This window comes from Corythoichthys intestinalis, chromosome 15 (genome assembly GCF_030265065.1).
Source record: "Corythoichthys intestinalis isolate RoL2023-P3 chromosome 15, ASM3026506v1, whole genome shotgun sequence".
NCBI classification, from domain to species: domain Eukaryota; kingdom Metazoa; phylum Chordata; class Actinopteri; order Syngnathiformes; family Syngnathidae; genus Corythoichthys; species Corythoichthys intestinalis.
The window spans coordinates 36,078,966-36,095,419 of record NC_080409.1 but is presented as its reverse complement, the minus strand read 5'-3'; the positions used below and the strand labels follow the sequence as shown (position 1 = coordinate 36,095,419).

Below are 16,454 nucleotides of genomic sequence, written 5' to 3'. Positions count from 1 at the left end.
GGTTGTACCTCAAAGCAGAAAACAACGGAGGGAAGCGTTCAAGGGCTTATTAAATCAAAAAAAAATACACGCAATCGCGGAAAAGGGGGAATAACACAATGGGTCCGAGACAGTGGGTCGACACTCAAAAACCAGCACAATGTAGGGGATTTCAAAACAAGGGCGGCAGATGTGTCAAACGGCGCCCAGCAAGTTAATGTCTCGACACCCTTCTCTTGGATCACCTGGGCTTGAATACAGTCTTGAAGAGCTTGAATTGGCTGCAGTTATGACGTCGGAAATGCTCCCACAAACGGTTCTGTAAAAAACACAATTTGACCAACATTGTGACAGCCGATGCTGACCAAAAATGACATAATGTCCGGGTTATAAAATCGCGCCAGCAGCCCGAGTCATTGGGTCCCCAATTAGCTGCTCAGTCCAGCATAGACGTCCCAGTTCTAATGGATTCAATGTCCATCACTGTCAATGGCAGTATTTGAGTTAAAACAAAAGTATCTGTGAAAAAAAACTAAAATAAAAATACAATGAAATTTATGATCATTTTAAGAACAATGTCCTTTCTTTGTAGCTTCCTGATTGAAAAACTTGGAACGTCGTTAAGCCACTAGCAGGTAGGTGGTTAAAAAACCCAAATTGATTGGTCGAAACTATTGACCTCAAGTCTGGCGCCACACTAATTCTGAGAAAAGTCAAATTCCGTCGTTGTTCTGCTGCAGGATGATCGAGGAGAGCGGCAAGCGGGGCAAGGCTGCCGTGGAGAAGCGGCAGCTCTTCATGGAGATGAGTGAGTAGATGACCTCTGCCAAGGAGCTTCTCTTAGCATGTTTGTTGATGCCTGACTTTTTTCCCAGGAGCTCAAAACTTTGACGTGATCAGACTGTCGACCTACAGGACGGCGTGCAAGCTGCGATTCGTGCAAAAGCGGTGCAACCGTGAGAACCCCGACGTTAAACCCATTCGGACAGTACCAATGACGTCAACGGTCGCCGAACACCATGGTTTTGAACTTTTTTGTGTGTGTTAGTTCACCTGGTGGATGTATGGAACATGATCGAGGCCTTCCGGGACAACGGACTGAACACGTTGGAACACCACGCCGAGATCAACGTGTCGCGCTTGGAGACCATCCTTTCGTCCGTCTACTACCAGCTTAACAAGCGGCTGCCCACCACGCACCAAATCAACGTGGAGCAGTCCATTGGCCTGCTGCTCAACTTCATGGTGGCCACATACGACAGGTACACGCCGATTTACAATACTGAGCGGTGACAGTTTTCACGCAAAAATTCCATTTTCTGTGCCATCTCATCCTGTCCTGGGTGCGATTTAATTTTTAAAAAAAGTATATATACATATATATTTATAAAAGAGAGTATTTACTATTAACTCATTGGCTGCCATTGACAGTGATAGCACATAAATGTAACAAAGATGATCCATGTCAACATAACATGCAGTATTTAACTTATTCAGTCCAAACAGACTGCACTATTGTATCGCTGTCAATGGCTGGCAGAAAGGTAAAATCCTCAAAAAATGAGTTTTGGGATATTTTTTGGGGTCAACGATGTCTTTACACAAATAATCGACTATCAAATTAATCGATTATTTGTTGATTAGACGATTAATCGTGTCAGCCCAGGTGTGTGTCTATATATACTGTATATATATATATATTTGGGCCGTCAAACGATTAAAATTTTTAATCGAGTTAATTACAGCTTAAAAATTAATTAATCGCAATTCAAACCATCTATAAAATATGCCATTATTTTTCTGTAAATTATTGTTGGAATGGAAAGATTAGACACAAGACGTACATATACATTCAACATACGGTACATAAGTACTGTATTTGTTTATTATAACAATAAATCAACAAGATGGCATTAACATTATTAACATTCTGTTAAAGCGATCCATGGATAGAAAGACTTGTAGTTCTTAAAAGATAAATGTTAGTACAAGTTATATAAATTTTATATAAAAACCCCTCTTAATGTTTTCGTTTTTATAAAAATTTGTAAAATTATCAATCAAAAATAAACTAGTAGCCCGTCATTGTTGATGTCAATAATTACACAATGCTCATGGGTGCTGAAACCCATAAAATCAGTCGCACCCAAGCGCCAGCAGAGGGCGACAAAACTCCATAAAACACAATTACCAAGTGGACATTACACTGCTGTCATTTAAATCTGTCTGAGCGGGACATGTGCGTTAATTGCGTCAAATATTTTAACGTGATTAATTTAAAAAATTAATTATCGCCCGTTAACGCGATAATTTTGACAGCCCAAGTGTATATATATATATATATATATATATATATATACGTATGTATGGTGTTGGTGTTATACTTGTATAGCGCTTTTCCACCTTTCAAGGTGCTCAAAGCGCTTTACACTACATTGCTACATCTACCTACTGGTGACGCAGCACCAGGAGCAATGTGGGGTTCAGTATCTTGCTCAAGGATACTTAGGCGAGTTTATCAGGGCAGAGAATCGAACCCACAACCTCTGGGTTGGGGGATAACTACTCTACCACTGAGCCACGCCACCCCACAGTAAGTATATATACTGTATATGTATGTATGTATGTATGTATACGTGTATATATATATATATATATATACGTAAATATGTACTGTTTATATTCAGTAAAGAAAATAAGTATTTGAACACCCTGCTATTTTGCAAGTTCTTCCACTTAGAAATCATGGCGGGGTCTGAAATTTTCATCGTAGGTGCATGTCCACTGTGAGAGAGATAATCTAAAAAGAAAAATCCAGAAATCTCAATGTATGATTTTTTAAAAATGATTTATTTGTGTGACGCAGCTGCAAATAAGTATTTGAACTCCTGAGAAAACGAATGTTAATATTTTGTACAGTAGTCTTTGTTTGCAGTTACAGATGTCAAACGTTTCATGTAGTTTTTCACCAGGTTTGCACACACTGTGGGAGGGATCTTGGCCCCCCATCAGTCAGGTTTCTGGGCTGTCACTGAGTTTGAGCTCCCTCCAATAGTTTTCTATTGGGTTTAGATTTGGAGACCGGCTAGGCCATGCTAGAACCTTGTTATGCTTCTTACGGAGCCACTCGTTGGTTTTCCTGGCTGTGTGCTTCGGGTCACTGTCATTTTGGAAGATCTAGGCACGACCCATCTTCAATGCTCTGACTGAAAGGAGGTTGTTCCCCAAAATCTTACTATACAAGGCCCCAGCCATCCACTCTTTAATACAGTGCACTCGTCCTGTCCCATGCGCAAAAAAAACACCACCAACGCATGATGCTACCACCCCCATGCTTCACAGTAGGGATGGTGTTCTTGAGATAGTACTCATCATTCTTCTTCATCCAAACACGGTTAGTGAAATTATGACCAAAAAGTTCTATTTTATTCTCATCTGACCACAAAACTTGGTCCCATGACTCCTCTGCATCATCTAAATGATCATAGGCAAACTTAAGACTGGCCTTGACATGTGCTGGTTTAAGCAGGGAAATCTTAAGTGCCATGCATAATTTCAAACCATGACGTCTTAGTGTATTACTAACAGTAACCTTGGAAACGGTGGTCCCAGCCCTTTTCTGGTCATTGACCAACTCCTGATTCGTCACCTTTCTTAGGATCATTGAAACCACACGAGGTGATATCTTACATGGGGCTCCAATTGAGATTGACCATCATGTTTAGCTTCTTCTATTTTCTAATGATTGCTCCAACAGTGGATCTTTTTTCACCAAGCTGTTTGGCAATTGCTCCGTAACCCTTTCCAGCCTTGTGGAGGTGAACAATTTTGTCTCTAGTGTCTTTGGACAGCTTTTTGGTCTTGACCATGTTACAAGTTTGAGTCTTACTGATTGTATGGGGTGGACAGGTGTCTTTATGCTGCTATTGACCTCAAACAAGTGCATCTGATTTAAGATAATACATGGAGTGGAGGTGAACTTTTAATAAGCGGACTAACAGGTCTTTCAGGGTCAGAATTCTAGCTGATAAACAGGTGGTCAAATACGTATTTGCAGTTGTATTACACAAATAAATTGTTAAAAAAATCATGCATTGCGATTTCTGGATTTTTCTTTTTAGATTATCTCTCTCACAGTGGATATGCACCTACGATGAAAACTTCAGACTCCTCCATAATTTCTAAGTGGGAGAACTTTCAAAATAGCAGGGTGTTCAAATACATATTTTCTCCACTGTATAATCATGTCACCGCCATGATTTTTTTGGGTTTGTGTGTGCAGTGAGAGCCACGGCAAGTTGACTGTGTTCTCCATGAAAGCCATGCTGGCAACCATGTGTGGAGGAAAAATAGTTGATAAGCTGCGCTGTAAGTACATACAATACGTTACAGGTGTACTCTTTGGCAATCAGTGAGTCAATTTTGACGCCATTGAACAAGTTACCACATGGGGGCGCTCTTGGTTCATTAATCTTTTTGCACTTCTTGTTTTTGTTTGTTTCTTTCTTTGGGTTTTTTTTGTGACTTGAAAGACATTTTCTCCCAAATGTCGGACTCGGGCGGCGTGATGGTGTTTGCCAAGTTCGACCAGTTCCTGCGTGAGGTGCTCAAGCTCCCCACGGCCGTTTTTGAGGGGCCCTCATTCGGCTACACTGAGCATTCACTCCGGACTTGTTTCCCCCAACAGGTGGGAGGACCGCATTGTCCTGGAGTTGATTTGTTTTGAGTTTTTGCTTTAAAAGATTAAGTGGTATCCTTCAATCAAAAAGTTGGCTTTGTTGGAGAGTTTACTTGACATTAATGGCGTACAATCTTGTTTTATGTCTGTGTGCGTGTGTGTGTTTGCATCCAGAAGAAGATCACACTGAACACGTTTTTGGATGTCTTGATGGCGGACCCTCCGCCACAATGCCTCGTGTGGCTGCCTCTCATGCACAGACTCGCTAATGTTGAAAATGGTTTGTATCAAAAAATATATTGTCATTTTTGGACTATAAACCATTCCTGACTGGAAGCCAAACCCACCAAAATTGACAAGAAAACTAGATGTTTGTATATAGGCCACACTGGACTATAAGTTGCATGTGTTTATATTGACACCCAAGCATATGCAGGTCATTAGCCTGTAAAAAAAAACATAAATAAAACGTACAGGACTATAAACTGCATGCTTAAAAGCGGGTTGCGGCTGATAGTTTGAAAATTACGGAATATACTTTGTTAATGACAATAGATGTTCAATCTATTGAACCGGGAGGACTGCCTGCATATAATCATGTTCAGTGCATTAACAGCATAAGCATTAGAATTTCAAAATTTTTTGTGGGAAGAAAGTTTTTTTAAAAAATCATCGTTCGATCGCTGTCAACTCTTTAAGTTCAAATGGACTAAATTCAGGGGTGGAAGTGGCTAGAATTTCTTGCTGGAACTCCCTGACATAAAGTTTGCCACGGAGCCTGAACTTTTTTAATTTTTTAATTTTTTTTCAGACCTCCTAAGTAATAAAAATATAAGTAACACAAATTAACAAAAAGAAGAAAAAATGACAAATTATGCACAGTGAAATTGAATATATTTTGAAGATAACACAAACAGGAATTTTATAAATTGTAAGGAAATAAATAAGTAGCCTAACCAAGGTCGTAGGTTTGTTCTCAACATTTGTAGGGACGATATAACAGCATAATCTGCATGCACACTTTTTGCTGTGGACGGGACATTAATAAGGCCAAACAGATTATTGAACGGGGGTCAGGGCTACATTTCTCATGAATATGAACCTAATTAATTGATAGGCTAAATGATCAATGCAAAATACTTTCATGTCTTTTGGTTCAGGTGATACAACGTTTGATTCAAACCTTTGTTTTTAAAAACATTTAAAAGTCCAAGTCCCTTTATATATATAAAAAAAATGGGGAGCTCTCCAAGAATGGGTCCACTTCTGGGGGACACTGGAGCACCCCTAGACTCAAACTAAAGTATTGTCATTAGAGATGTCCCGATCGATCGGGATTCGATCGGTCCGATTACGTAATTTTCAAAGTATCGGAATCGGCAAAAAAATATCGGACATGCCTTTTTTAAATATATATATATTTTTTAAATAAATCGTTTTCTAATTGTATTTAACGTTACAGACATAATATGTTACACTCATCCAGAGTCTTTATTTTAGGCTTAAGGTAGGGTTATCAAATTTATCCCGTTAACGGCGGTAATTATTTGTTTTTTTAAAATTTACCACGTTAAAATATTTAACGCAATTAATGCATGCGCTGCACAACCCACTCACGCATTGTCGCGTTCAATCTGTAATGGCACCGTTTTACCTATATATAGAGCTAAAAGGCAGCGTAAAATGCGTAGAGTGAATTTTTGCAGCCTTTGGAGCCTTTTTTAAATTGGCTAAAGCCTTACAATCCTTCTCCCTACGATTAGAAACATCGTGGGAAGCAATGTGGGGGAGAAAGGTAGTAATTGATCCTTTTCTTAACACCCTATGTTACTTCCCAACGCAGAGAAGATATATCATTTGGTACCATTACGCACAGTCATGGGTGCACTTCCCATCATGCATTTGGGCAGAACAGATTGCTACAGTATCATTAACGGAAAGCTCAACAAATACACTAGATGGCAATATTTAGTCACAAAATACAAAGTCACATTTATCCTTTAAGAATTACAAGTGTTTCTATCCATGGATCCCTCTCACAGAAAGAATGTTAATAATGTAAATGCCATCTTGAGGATTTACTGTCATAATAAACAAATACAGTACTTATGTACTGTATGTTGAATGTATATATTCGTCCGAGTTTTATTCATTTTTTTCTTAATGCATTGCCAAAATGTATATGATCGGGAAAAATTATCGGGAATGATTGGAATTGAATCGGGAGCAAAAAAAAAGCAATCAGATAGGGAAATATCAGGATCGGCAGATACTCAAACTAAAACGATCGGGATCGGATCGGGAGCAAAAAAACATGATCGGAACAACCCTAATTGTAATATTAAAGTATTTGGGAAAAAAATAACTTTTAAAAAATCTGCTAAGGACTGATCTACATCTGAGGCATACTAGACTACCCCAAGACTCGAACTAAAGTATTCTCCTGAAATTATGATGTGTGATTTTATTTTACAGATTTTTTTCATTTTCATGTTCATGTCAGTGTCCTGCTGAAGTGGACCCATTCTTGGATAGCTCCCTGTTTTTAAAAAAAATGTATTTAAATTTTATTTAAAAATTTTATTTAAATAAAGGGACTTAATGCACCCTGTTGCATTACCGTAATACACATAATGCAAACAATGATCCAAATGAGGAACCGTTAGCTTGACTTCGTTGTTCCTTGTAGAGGCTGGCCTGACCGCAGTAGTTTTGCAGGTTAGTAAGTTCACACAGTTTAATGTTATGCTAACTCATGTGCACTTTGGGATTTGTTTATCAAATGTAAAGTGTGTTATAAATAAAATGTACCATTATTATTATTACCTCTTATGCAGGTTGGACTTTCAGTAGCAAAATTAGTGGTGTTGCCCCCACCTCCACAACATTGATGTCTTTTTACATTTCTTACAGTGGCTGCTGCTGGCTGAAAAAACATCTAATATCCCTCCTCTTCGAAGGGGGTGGAGAAGGCGCCATTTTATCCACATGAATTTGTTGGGGCTGTGTGCGTGTGTCCGTGTGGGGGGCAGGGGGTGGGGGGGTCAAGTCATCAGCCAATAAAACGTGCGTTCGGGGGACGGTGGGGGGGGGGGGGTGGATCGGCACATTCAGCAAGTGAAAAGGGATACATTTAAGTCTGAACATAATGAAAATAATTCACTTAATGATGGTAGGGTCGATTCAATCCTTAGAACATATGGGAAGACAATCTAAATTACCTATATAACTGAACTCATTATAGAATGCATATAAGTTTGCTTAAAGTTTGGCGGGAACAATTGGACCATCCTGAAAAGTTGGTCGTGTTAGGTCCCTACCATACCTAGGAAACCCTACGTACGCCCTTGATCCTAACATAAATGAACAAAAACAAGTTCACATTAACATGGAAAATGTTCTGAACCTCCCAATCCTAGCAAATAATATCAAATAAGACGAAATAAAATAAAACAAGCCTTTTCAACTCTTTCTTGTCTCTTAAAGATCTGATCAATTTTCCGTTGCATTGCCCTTTTTTATCACATTAATTTAACAAGCTTGTTTTTTTTTTGTTGTCCTTGAAAGCATGTGCATTTGAACCAATCAGAGCCAACTATTCATGCTGATCACATGTCGGTATGTCAGCCAATTGAACTGACAACTGAGTCCAGCGTGGTTTGCTGCTCGCGTGCGCACATCGACGCGACTCGGAAACTCCCACTCCACTGAGACAGGGACACTGTGAAGAAAGAAGTTTGTGGAATAAATAGATAATAAATATCGGAAACGGATTACACTACACAGGCACTTTATTGCGATTTTTCTTAACACTTGTGTATGTAATTATGGCATTAGTAGATTGTTTTGTTCTTGCAGGGTCCCCCCAGAATTTATAAATCTAAATTCAAGACTTTTAAGACCTTTTTTAATTCCATTTCAACTGAAAATTAATACTTTTCTTGCACCTATTATTTAGATCATATTGAATCATATTAAATAAATAAAGCATTGAACATCAAATTTAACCTCAATTACTAAGTGTGTTTGACAAAAGAATGCACATATATTGAAGATACAATTTAAACACATTTAAAGTAACATTATAAAGTCTGTCAGAATTTTTTTAAACCCACACACGCACACAATCATTATGGACAAAAAGAGGAGGAGGACAGGACTCAGACCAGCCATCTTCTGTATCAGGCTAGCCGCTAGTGCACCTGCCAAGACCCCAGTAAACATGGCTAACTCTTGAGTCAAAACGGCGAAATTCACATACATTTGAATAGCAAACCTAAATGTTTAAGCAGGTCCACTGCCTTTGCATGACCCATAAACTGCAGCCTAAAGTACTGTATCTGGATGTAACTTGAGCCCCTACGGGAATAACGTGGGACTATCAGCAGTTGTGTGTGAAAACAATTTCCCGTGTCGACTGACATGGGAAGCAGTGTGCGTGAAAGCAGGCGTTAAATTCCTGGGTCACAGCAGATGGCTGATGACTTAAATATCATAGCGGCGGCCGATGTAACTTACTCCCTCTTCGCAGTAAGAGGAAAAGCGGTAAACAAACATCGCAATTATAAACATAGCAAGCTGAAAACAGCTAAATTAAACTGAAAACATGACCAAAATTAAAATGTCAAATATTACATCGGGCCGGGCCAGGGTTCTTTCTCGCTAACTTTTTGAAATAACTATATATTAACGATGTATGAATGATAAACTAAGGAATACTTGTTATAAAATAGATAATTTGGATTAAAAAAAAAAGAAGGCGCTGTATATGGTCATTGCAGAGCCAGAGCGTGCCTATATGCCCTTTTTAATCTTCCCCTCTGCGAGTCCGCAAAACCGCATGTTTATTTATATTTAACAAACTTTTCCAGTGTTATTTCGTTGTGTAAATAAATTTATAACGATCATAAAAATATGTAGTCTATTGAAACATTAAGAAAATGTGCGTTTTTTTCCCTGCTAACTTAGAATTCGTTACAAAAGACAGGGTTTCATGCAGACATCGTCACAAATGTTATCACACAAAACGCGGGTCGGGCTTTAATACCCGCAGACCAGTTCGGGTCGGGCTGGATTTTTTAGGCCCGATTTTACCTCTATCTTAAAGTCTTAATGATATTAAATTGGCTGCAGTTACAAAGTCGGGAATGCTCCCTCCGGAAAAAAAACACGATTTGACCAACATTATGTTTAACAAACTTTTCCAGCGTTATTTCATTCTGTAAAATAATTTATAATGATCATAAAAATATTTAGACTATTTAAACATTAAGAAAATGTGCGTTTTTTTTCTGCCAACTGAAAATTCGTTACAAAAGACAGTTACGACATCGGGAACGCTCCCTCTGGAACAAAACGCAATATGACCAACATTGTGACAGCCGATGCCGACCAAAAATGACGTATCATCCAAAACAGATCACCAAAGGACTCATTTGAAGTATATGAATGGTGGTCTGTTTTGGTGTTCAGAAACCACAATACTTCTGCCTGCAGGGTTTTCGTTCCACCGAAAAACGGACGCATTCCCAATGCAGAGGTGGGTGGATTCTCCGTTATGCCGGTTGTGGTGGTTTGGCACGCACGAGTTGCATTTCGATTTGTAGTGCAGTGCATCGTAAAAATTCTATGCGTCATCTTCGTTATGGATTTAAAAAAAAAAAAAAAAGCCGGCACGGATATAATTTAGGTTACACTGAGATGTTCTTGAAAATTAAGACATCGGTGAAAAAAATCCAGACTTACAACAGCTAATTTAATACTTTTAATACCTTTAATCGTGGAAAACTAAATTCAATGCTTTTTTAATACTTTTAATAACCCGCGGGGACCCTGTCTTGGATATGAGATGCATGTGTGGCAGCATGGCAGTTTTTATTTGTGGGGTTTGACGGTTGCCGTCATATTTCCTGGAGCACTGTTCCGGCACTGAATCTTTTACCGGAACGGCGTACCGGACCATTCCGGCCCACTTTCACCCCTGACTTAAGTCCCCGTGTGTGTCAGGGTACTAGTGCATTTTGTCTCCCGTCATCATTCTCAGTCTTCCATCCGGTGGAGTGCTCGTACTGCCGCAGCGAGAGCATGATGGGTTTCCGCTACCGCTGCCAGCAGTGCCACGGCTACCAGCTGTGCCAGAGCTGCTTCTGGAGGGGCCATGCCAACGGACCTCACAGCAACCAGCACCAGATGAAGGAGCACTCGTCCTGGGTGAGTAACAGGACCGCTATGTCACCGGGCCGATGCTTATCGTCTTATCCGTGTCTTTTCAGAAATCTCCCGCCAAGAAGCTGAGCCACGCCATCAGCAAATCACTGGGCTGCGTTCCCATCGGCGAGCCCCCACATCCCGTGTTCCCCGAGCAGGCCGAGAGACCCCAGGAGCCCGCTAACGTGTAAGGCGTAAATCTCATATACGGTCAATTCCGTGCGCACCTGACTCGGCCCGCGGTGATGAATCGACTGTAATATTAACTGAAGATGATTTCTAATAGATTTACAGACAATGTTGACTGAAAAATTGTCCAAATACTTATTTTTATGAGGCTGTTCGGACGTTCAGAATTTTTGACATTAGGCTTAATATTTCAGTTAGCGTGAGTTTGAGTTGTTGGTGGGATTGATTTTAAAAAAGTGCAGTTTGTTATTTATTAGTTTCAGGGCTCTGAAGTGGTTAAGCTAGCGCGAGTCAATGGTCCTGTCTTAGCATGCTGATAAAAATGATATTAGCTGATCTAACATAGTCAAATAAATTTAAAATGCAGATCATTGTTCAAAATACCCATGCGGCCAAGACAGTGTCACACCAAACTGCTGTAATTCATTTCATTCTGCGGGACTAATTTTTTAGATGTGTAATGCGACCACAGTAGAGAGGAATGCTTCGGCCACTCGTGCTCACGCTGCATTTGAGGAAGATGTCTGACTTATCCCACTCAGATGGTAACAGTTTCGGCCTCAAAGCGTTCCAAAGTAATGTAAACAGTAAGATGGCTGATTACGACAAGTTGTTTTTATTTTGGCCATCAAAAGACATTCTGACCTCCAGCAAACCTGCCTTCTCGTTCAAATAGTGAAGAAAAACGACGGCGAAGGTAAATGGTACACACTGTAAACTGCTTCCTTTGGTTTTACTTTTGATTGTCTGCTTTTCGACGGGCAGCACCATTTTGTCGAGTGACATCATATTGAAGCAACCCGTGAAGTCGGGGTACTTTTTTTCCTGCCGACTTCGCAGCTAGTGCCTCAGAGTTTGATTGCCGTTCCAATTATATTTTTCCTGGTCAGAGGTTAGAAAACTTTGACTTCCCACCTTCCTCGAATGCAGCATCAGTCTACTGAGTCTTGACTGAAGAACGGCAACATGGTGAATGTGCATTTAAGAGGCTGTGGAAACAAACAAAAGAAATGGGCATATGGGAGTTTCAAGAACGAGGAACATTATAAACCAGGGGTCCCCAAACTTTTTATTGTGAGGGCCACATAACTTTTCCCTTCTCTGATGAGGGGCCGGGTCAGTTTGTAACAGAAAAAGTGTGACGATTGCAGGAGTGTCTAAATGTAAAAAATATTGTTTTTCAGAAAGCCACAATCAAATAGCCCTTTCTGGATTCTTCACGGAACAAAAGTAAATAAAATAGAAATAATAATATAATAATAATAAATAATAATAACACTATTAATTAAATAGATAATAACCCTGTCGGAGTTCTTCAAAGAAAAAGGCCAGGAAAAAAAATAACACTATTGAGAAAAAAAAAGAAAAAAATTCAAAATGCTCTTTGGTATTGTTCAGGGGCTGGACCAAATGTGGAGGCGGGCCATAGTTTGGTTTGTTTGTTTGTTTGTTTTTCAGAAAGCCACAATCAAATAACCCTTTCTGTATTCTTCACGGAACAAAAGTAAATAATATAATATAATATAATATAATATAATATAATATAATATAATATAATATAATATAATATAATATAATATAATATAATATAATATAATATAATATAATTGAATAGATAATAACCAAATAACCCTCTCTGGGTTCTTCACAGAAAAAAGCCAGGAAATAAATAACACTATTGGAAAAAAAAAAATTGTTCAGGGGGCCAGACCAAATGTGGAGGCAGGACGTATCCGGCCCGCGGGCTGTAGTTTTGGCGACCCCTGTTATAAACTGTGGTTACTTGCTGCTGGCTACGACATAAACACACCGGTGCATAAAATATCTCTCAGCTCTGCAGTGTGTTCCCTGCAGAGCTGCTGGATTACAAATGTTGCTGTTCGTACTACAGTTATTGACGTGCCATGGTAGGTTTTAATAACTTTATCCTGAAAACACTACTGAATGCATGGGTCATCGGTGATTTTCATGCGTGCATATCAAGAACTATTTAGGAAAGAAGCAGGCAGCTGGTATTTTATCTGTAATGGAGTGGCCAGCATAGTCAACAGATCTCAAATCCATTGAGCTGTTGTGGGAGCAGCTTGACCGTATGGTATGCAAGAAGTGCCCATCAAGCCAATCAGACTTCTGGGAGGTGCTTTTGGAAGCGTAGAGTGAAGTTTCCCATATCTTCTTTCTCTTCTTCTCAACAAATTAACAGCTAGTACACCATAGGTCTGCCAAACTGTAATCGTAGCAAAATGAGCATTCTTTGATAAAAGCAAAGTTTGAAGGAAAAAAAATATTATTTAATATAAAAATCCTTATTTCCAACCTTGTCTATGTCTTGACTATATTTTCTATGCATTTTGAAACTCATTTTAAAAATAAAAGTGTGACTTTTGAAGGAAAACACAAAATTGTCTTGGTAACCTCAAACTTTTGAACGGTAGTGTACATACCTTGTAGTATTTCCTTGTGACAACAAAATCCGTGTCAGGCCCACTGCATTAGGCAAATGTAATATAATTTGTAATTTCACCTGATTTTGGTCACTCAAGTGGCCGGCGTATCAATCTATACTTCACGCAGGCTGACATGTTGTTATAACTTTGTCCACGAATGATCAATCAGGATAAGAACAATCATACAATCTCATCTACGTCTCATCTACGTCGTGCTGAAACCAGTTTTGGAGATTCCGGGGGTTCCTCTGGCTTGATTTAGCAGTTTTAACATCGTCAACACACTGCTAACTTCAACCGCAACCAAGTATTTTTTTCTAAACCGGAAGTTCGAGGCAGACATTGTCAAAGATGACGCCGCCCATATATCGCTCAGGAAACTTGTCTATGTTTTTAAAATATTACATTAAGTAAAAAACCCTAAGGAAAAATTGTAAATATCCTGCTGTTGTCTTTTTATTAATTTTTTTAAAATTAAAAACAGTACATTTTGTGTAGGGCTGTCCCAAACGACTAATTTCCTCCCGATTAGTCAGCCGACTATTTTTACGATTAGTCGACTAATCTAATATTTTTTTTTTTTTTTTTTACTACTTTAATAATGAAATTTTTGTTGAAGCTTATTATTCACAAAAAACATTTTGGAACACCTACATTCTTTATTAATGTATAAATAAATAACATAAATCAATATAATAAATAATAATAATAATAAATCAATAATAAATCACAAACAAAGGTCAAATGATGCTGGCATTAACTAGTGCAAAAAAATGTAAACGGAAACACTGAGACTTCACCTCTTTAACAGGAGTCAAAACAATTCTCACTCTTTTTGTGGTATGTCATTGTTTATATTGTTCTAAATGTTAAAATGAATTGAAACGTCCCGGACAACCATTTTCAGAATACTTTGTGTGAGTTCAGATGCTTTTTCTGGTGTGCATTCTGCATTTTTGGGGGAGGGGAAAAACTGTTCAACTTTTGTTTGTTTTAACCTGAAAATAGATAAGCAGAGAGCACACCGAAATATTACAACTATTTTGAATGAGAGGCACACATACTCACAGTAACAAAAATTAAATACACAGTATTAATTTTATAGTATACTACTATATGTATATACACAATGATACTTTATAATATAAAGTGACTAACATTAGTGCAGTCATGGATTACAGTAAGCAGGCCAGTGCTGTTTCCATATATATTTTCATTATATTATGCATATACAGGATGTATGTATATATTTTCCCCAAGTGGGAGCTTCCATTATCCTAATAAATATAATAATAATTAAAAAAAAGATTTAAAAAAAAAAATATATATATATATATATATATATACATTAATTATTTTATTAAATTAAAATGCACATTGATACGACGCACATAAAGGTAACTTCCATTTTAAAAAACATCGTTAGAAAGTTGTATGGACTTACAATCCGCTAGCTTGTTGTTTCTTGTTGTCTTCGAAAATTATACTTGGGTGACGGCGCTTCAAGTGTTCATAGTCGACGTGCTACTGTTGTATTGGAGCTCAACTTGGCAAAGAGTACACACAGTGGCACCCTCCATATTTTCCTTGATATAATTCCAGGCTCTGGCTATTCTGGTCCGCTTTTTTGGCTTTATGCCACTTTCACGTGTCACTAAGTCTGCCCTTTTTGGTAATTGGCGGTGTTTTCAACTCCTCGCCATAGTGAGGAGTGAACCGGCGATTCACTATCTCGTTGTCGTCGGTTCGGCCCATGTCCTCCTCAGGAAGGCGGCGGCGTGCATAAAAACACCGAGAGGCGTCGGATGGCTCTTTATAGATACTTTTAATGTCCAAAACAAAAACGCAGGGGCTGCAGCCATTGAACTCCGCGCTAAACGCGCAGTCGCGCACTTTCCAAACTCACCGATCTCACTCCTTCTCTTTCGCTCCCTCTCTCTCGCCATTCTAAACTTTATCCGCATGTAAATTTTTTTTTAACCCGTCAATACCCGTCGACGGTATGTTTTGCCCGTCGACGCATTTACGTCATCGATAACGTTGACAACGTCGACTAGTCGGGACAGCTCTAATTTTGTGCAATTTCTGTTGTACTTTACAGATTATTTTAATGAAATATATTTCGTAATTTTTAAATGAAAAAATAAAGGAAAAAGTGTAAAAATTCAGTTTTGTTTTTTAAACGAAACAAACAAAAAACCAGGAAAAAACTGTTAATCTACTTTTTAACCATTTAATTAATAAAACATTTTTACAATTCATGTTTAATTTGTACATTTAAAAAAATTTTAAAAAAAGAACCACATATTTTCCGTTGAATTGTCAAAATTTGTAATTTTTTATATAATTTTAAAATAAAATATTATTGAACAAAAAACAAAGGGAAAACAACTAAATGTCAATTTGGGTTGATGCAGGAAAACAAGCCAAGATAAATCCTGCTTTGATTTTTGACAGGTAGGTCTAGTGGGGCACCTTTTTTGCTAGCAGACTTGATTTCATCGAGAGATCTGGTGGGAGAAATGGAAAAAATAATAGGGAGGCGGGAAGAGAGGGAGAAAGAAAGAACCTTCGTGCGTGATGTTAAGCGTGACAAAAAAAAGGAGAGAGGGAGAGGACATGGAGTTTCCGTGGCAGCATTAACACCCACAGCATCAGCATTGTAGCCGAACGTCGGATGTGTTTTCTTTTTTTCTTCACACGGCTTCTTTCTTGTCGGAGGTAAGCTGGATATTCTTTTTTTTTTAATTATTCATTCATATATTCACTTTTTGTACTGCTTAACTTCACGAGGGTTGCTGGGTTGTTGGTGCCTATCCCAAGTATGTACGGACAGAAGGCAGGGTACAACCTCAACTGCTTGCTAGTCAGGAGCAATGTTTATTTTAATTTTTTTAAAAAAATGAATTAGTTATACTATATGTGTGTGTGTATCAATGTATGTATGTTTACAT

At 38.5% G+C, this 16,454-nt stretch overlaps 1 protein-coding gene across 4 annotated transcripts in view; it reads left to right on the top strand.

Moving 5' to 3' along the window:
* The window catches only part of dtnbb (dystrobrevin, beta b), a 37,918-nt gene that overhangs the window by 3,872 nt on the left and 17,592 nt on the right, over positions 1-16,454 (top strand). For 3 of the 4 annotated variants that reach the window (XM_057858664.1, XM_057858665.1, XM_057858667.1), the window contains exons 2-10: positions 572-614; positions 720-787; positions 855-935; positions 1,028-1,241; positions 4,262-4,347; positions 4,512-4,666; positions 4,832-4,937; positions 10,701-10,867; positions 10,930-11,051. In XM_057858664.1, the coding sequence (XP_057714647.1) occupies positions 721-787; positions 855-935; positions 1,028-1,241; positions 4,262-4,347; positions 4,512-4,666; positions 4,832-4,937; positions 10,701-10,867; positions 10,930-11,051 (998 nt within the window). In that variant the 5' untranslated portion in view covers positions 572-614; position 720. The remainder of the gene's footprint in view (positions 1-571; positions 615-719; positions 788-854; positions 936-1,027; positions 1,242-4,261; positions 4,348-4,511; positions 4,667-4,831; positions 4,938-10,700; positions 10,868-10,929; positions 11,052-16,454) is intronic. The other variant, XM_057858666.1, reaches the window with a different exon arrangement.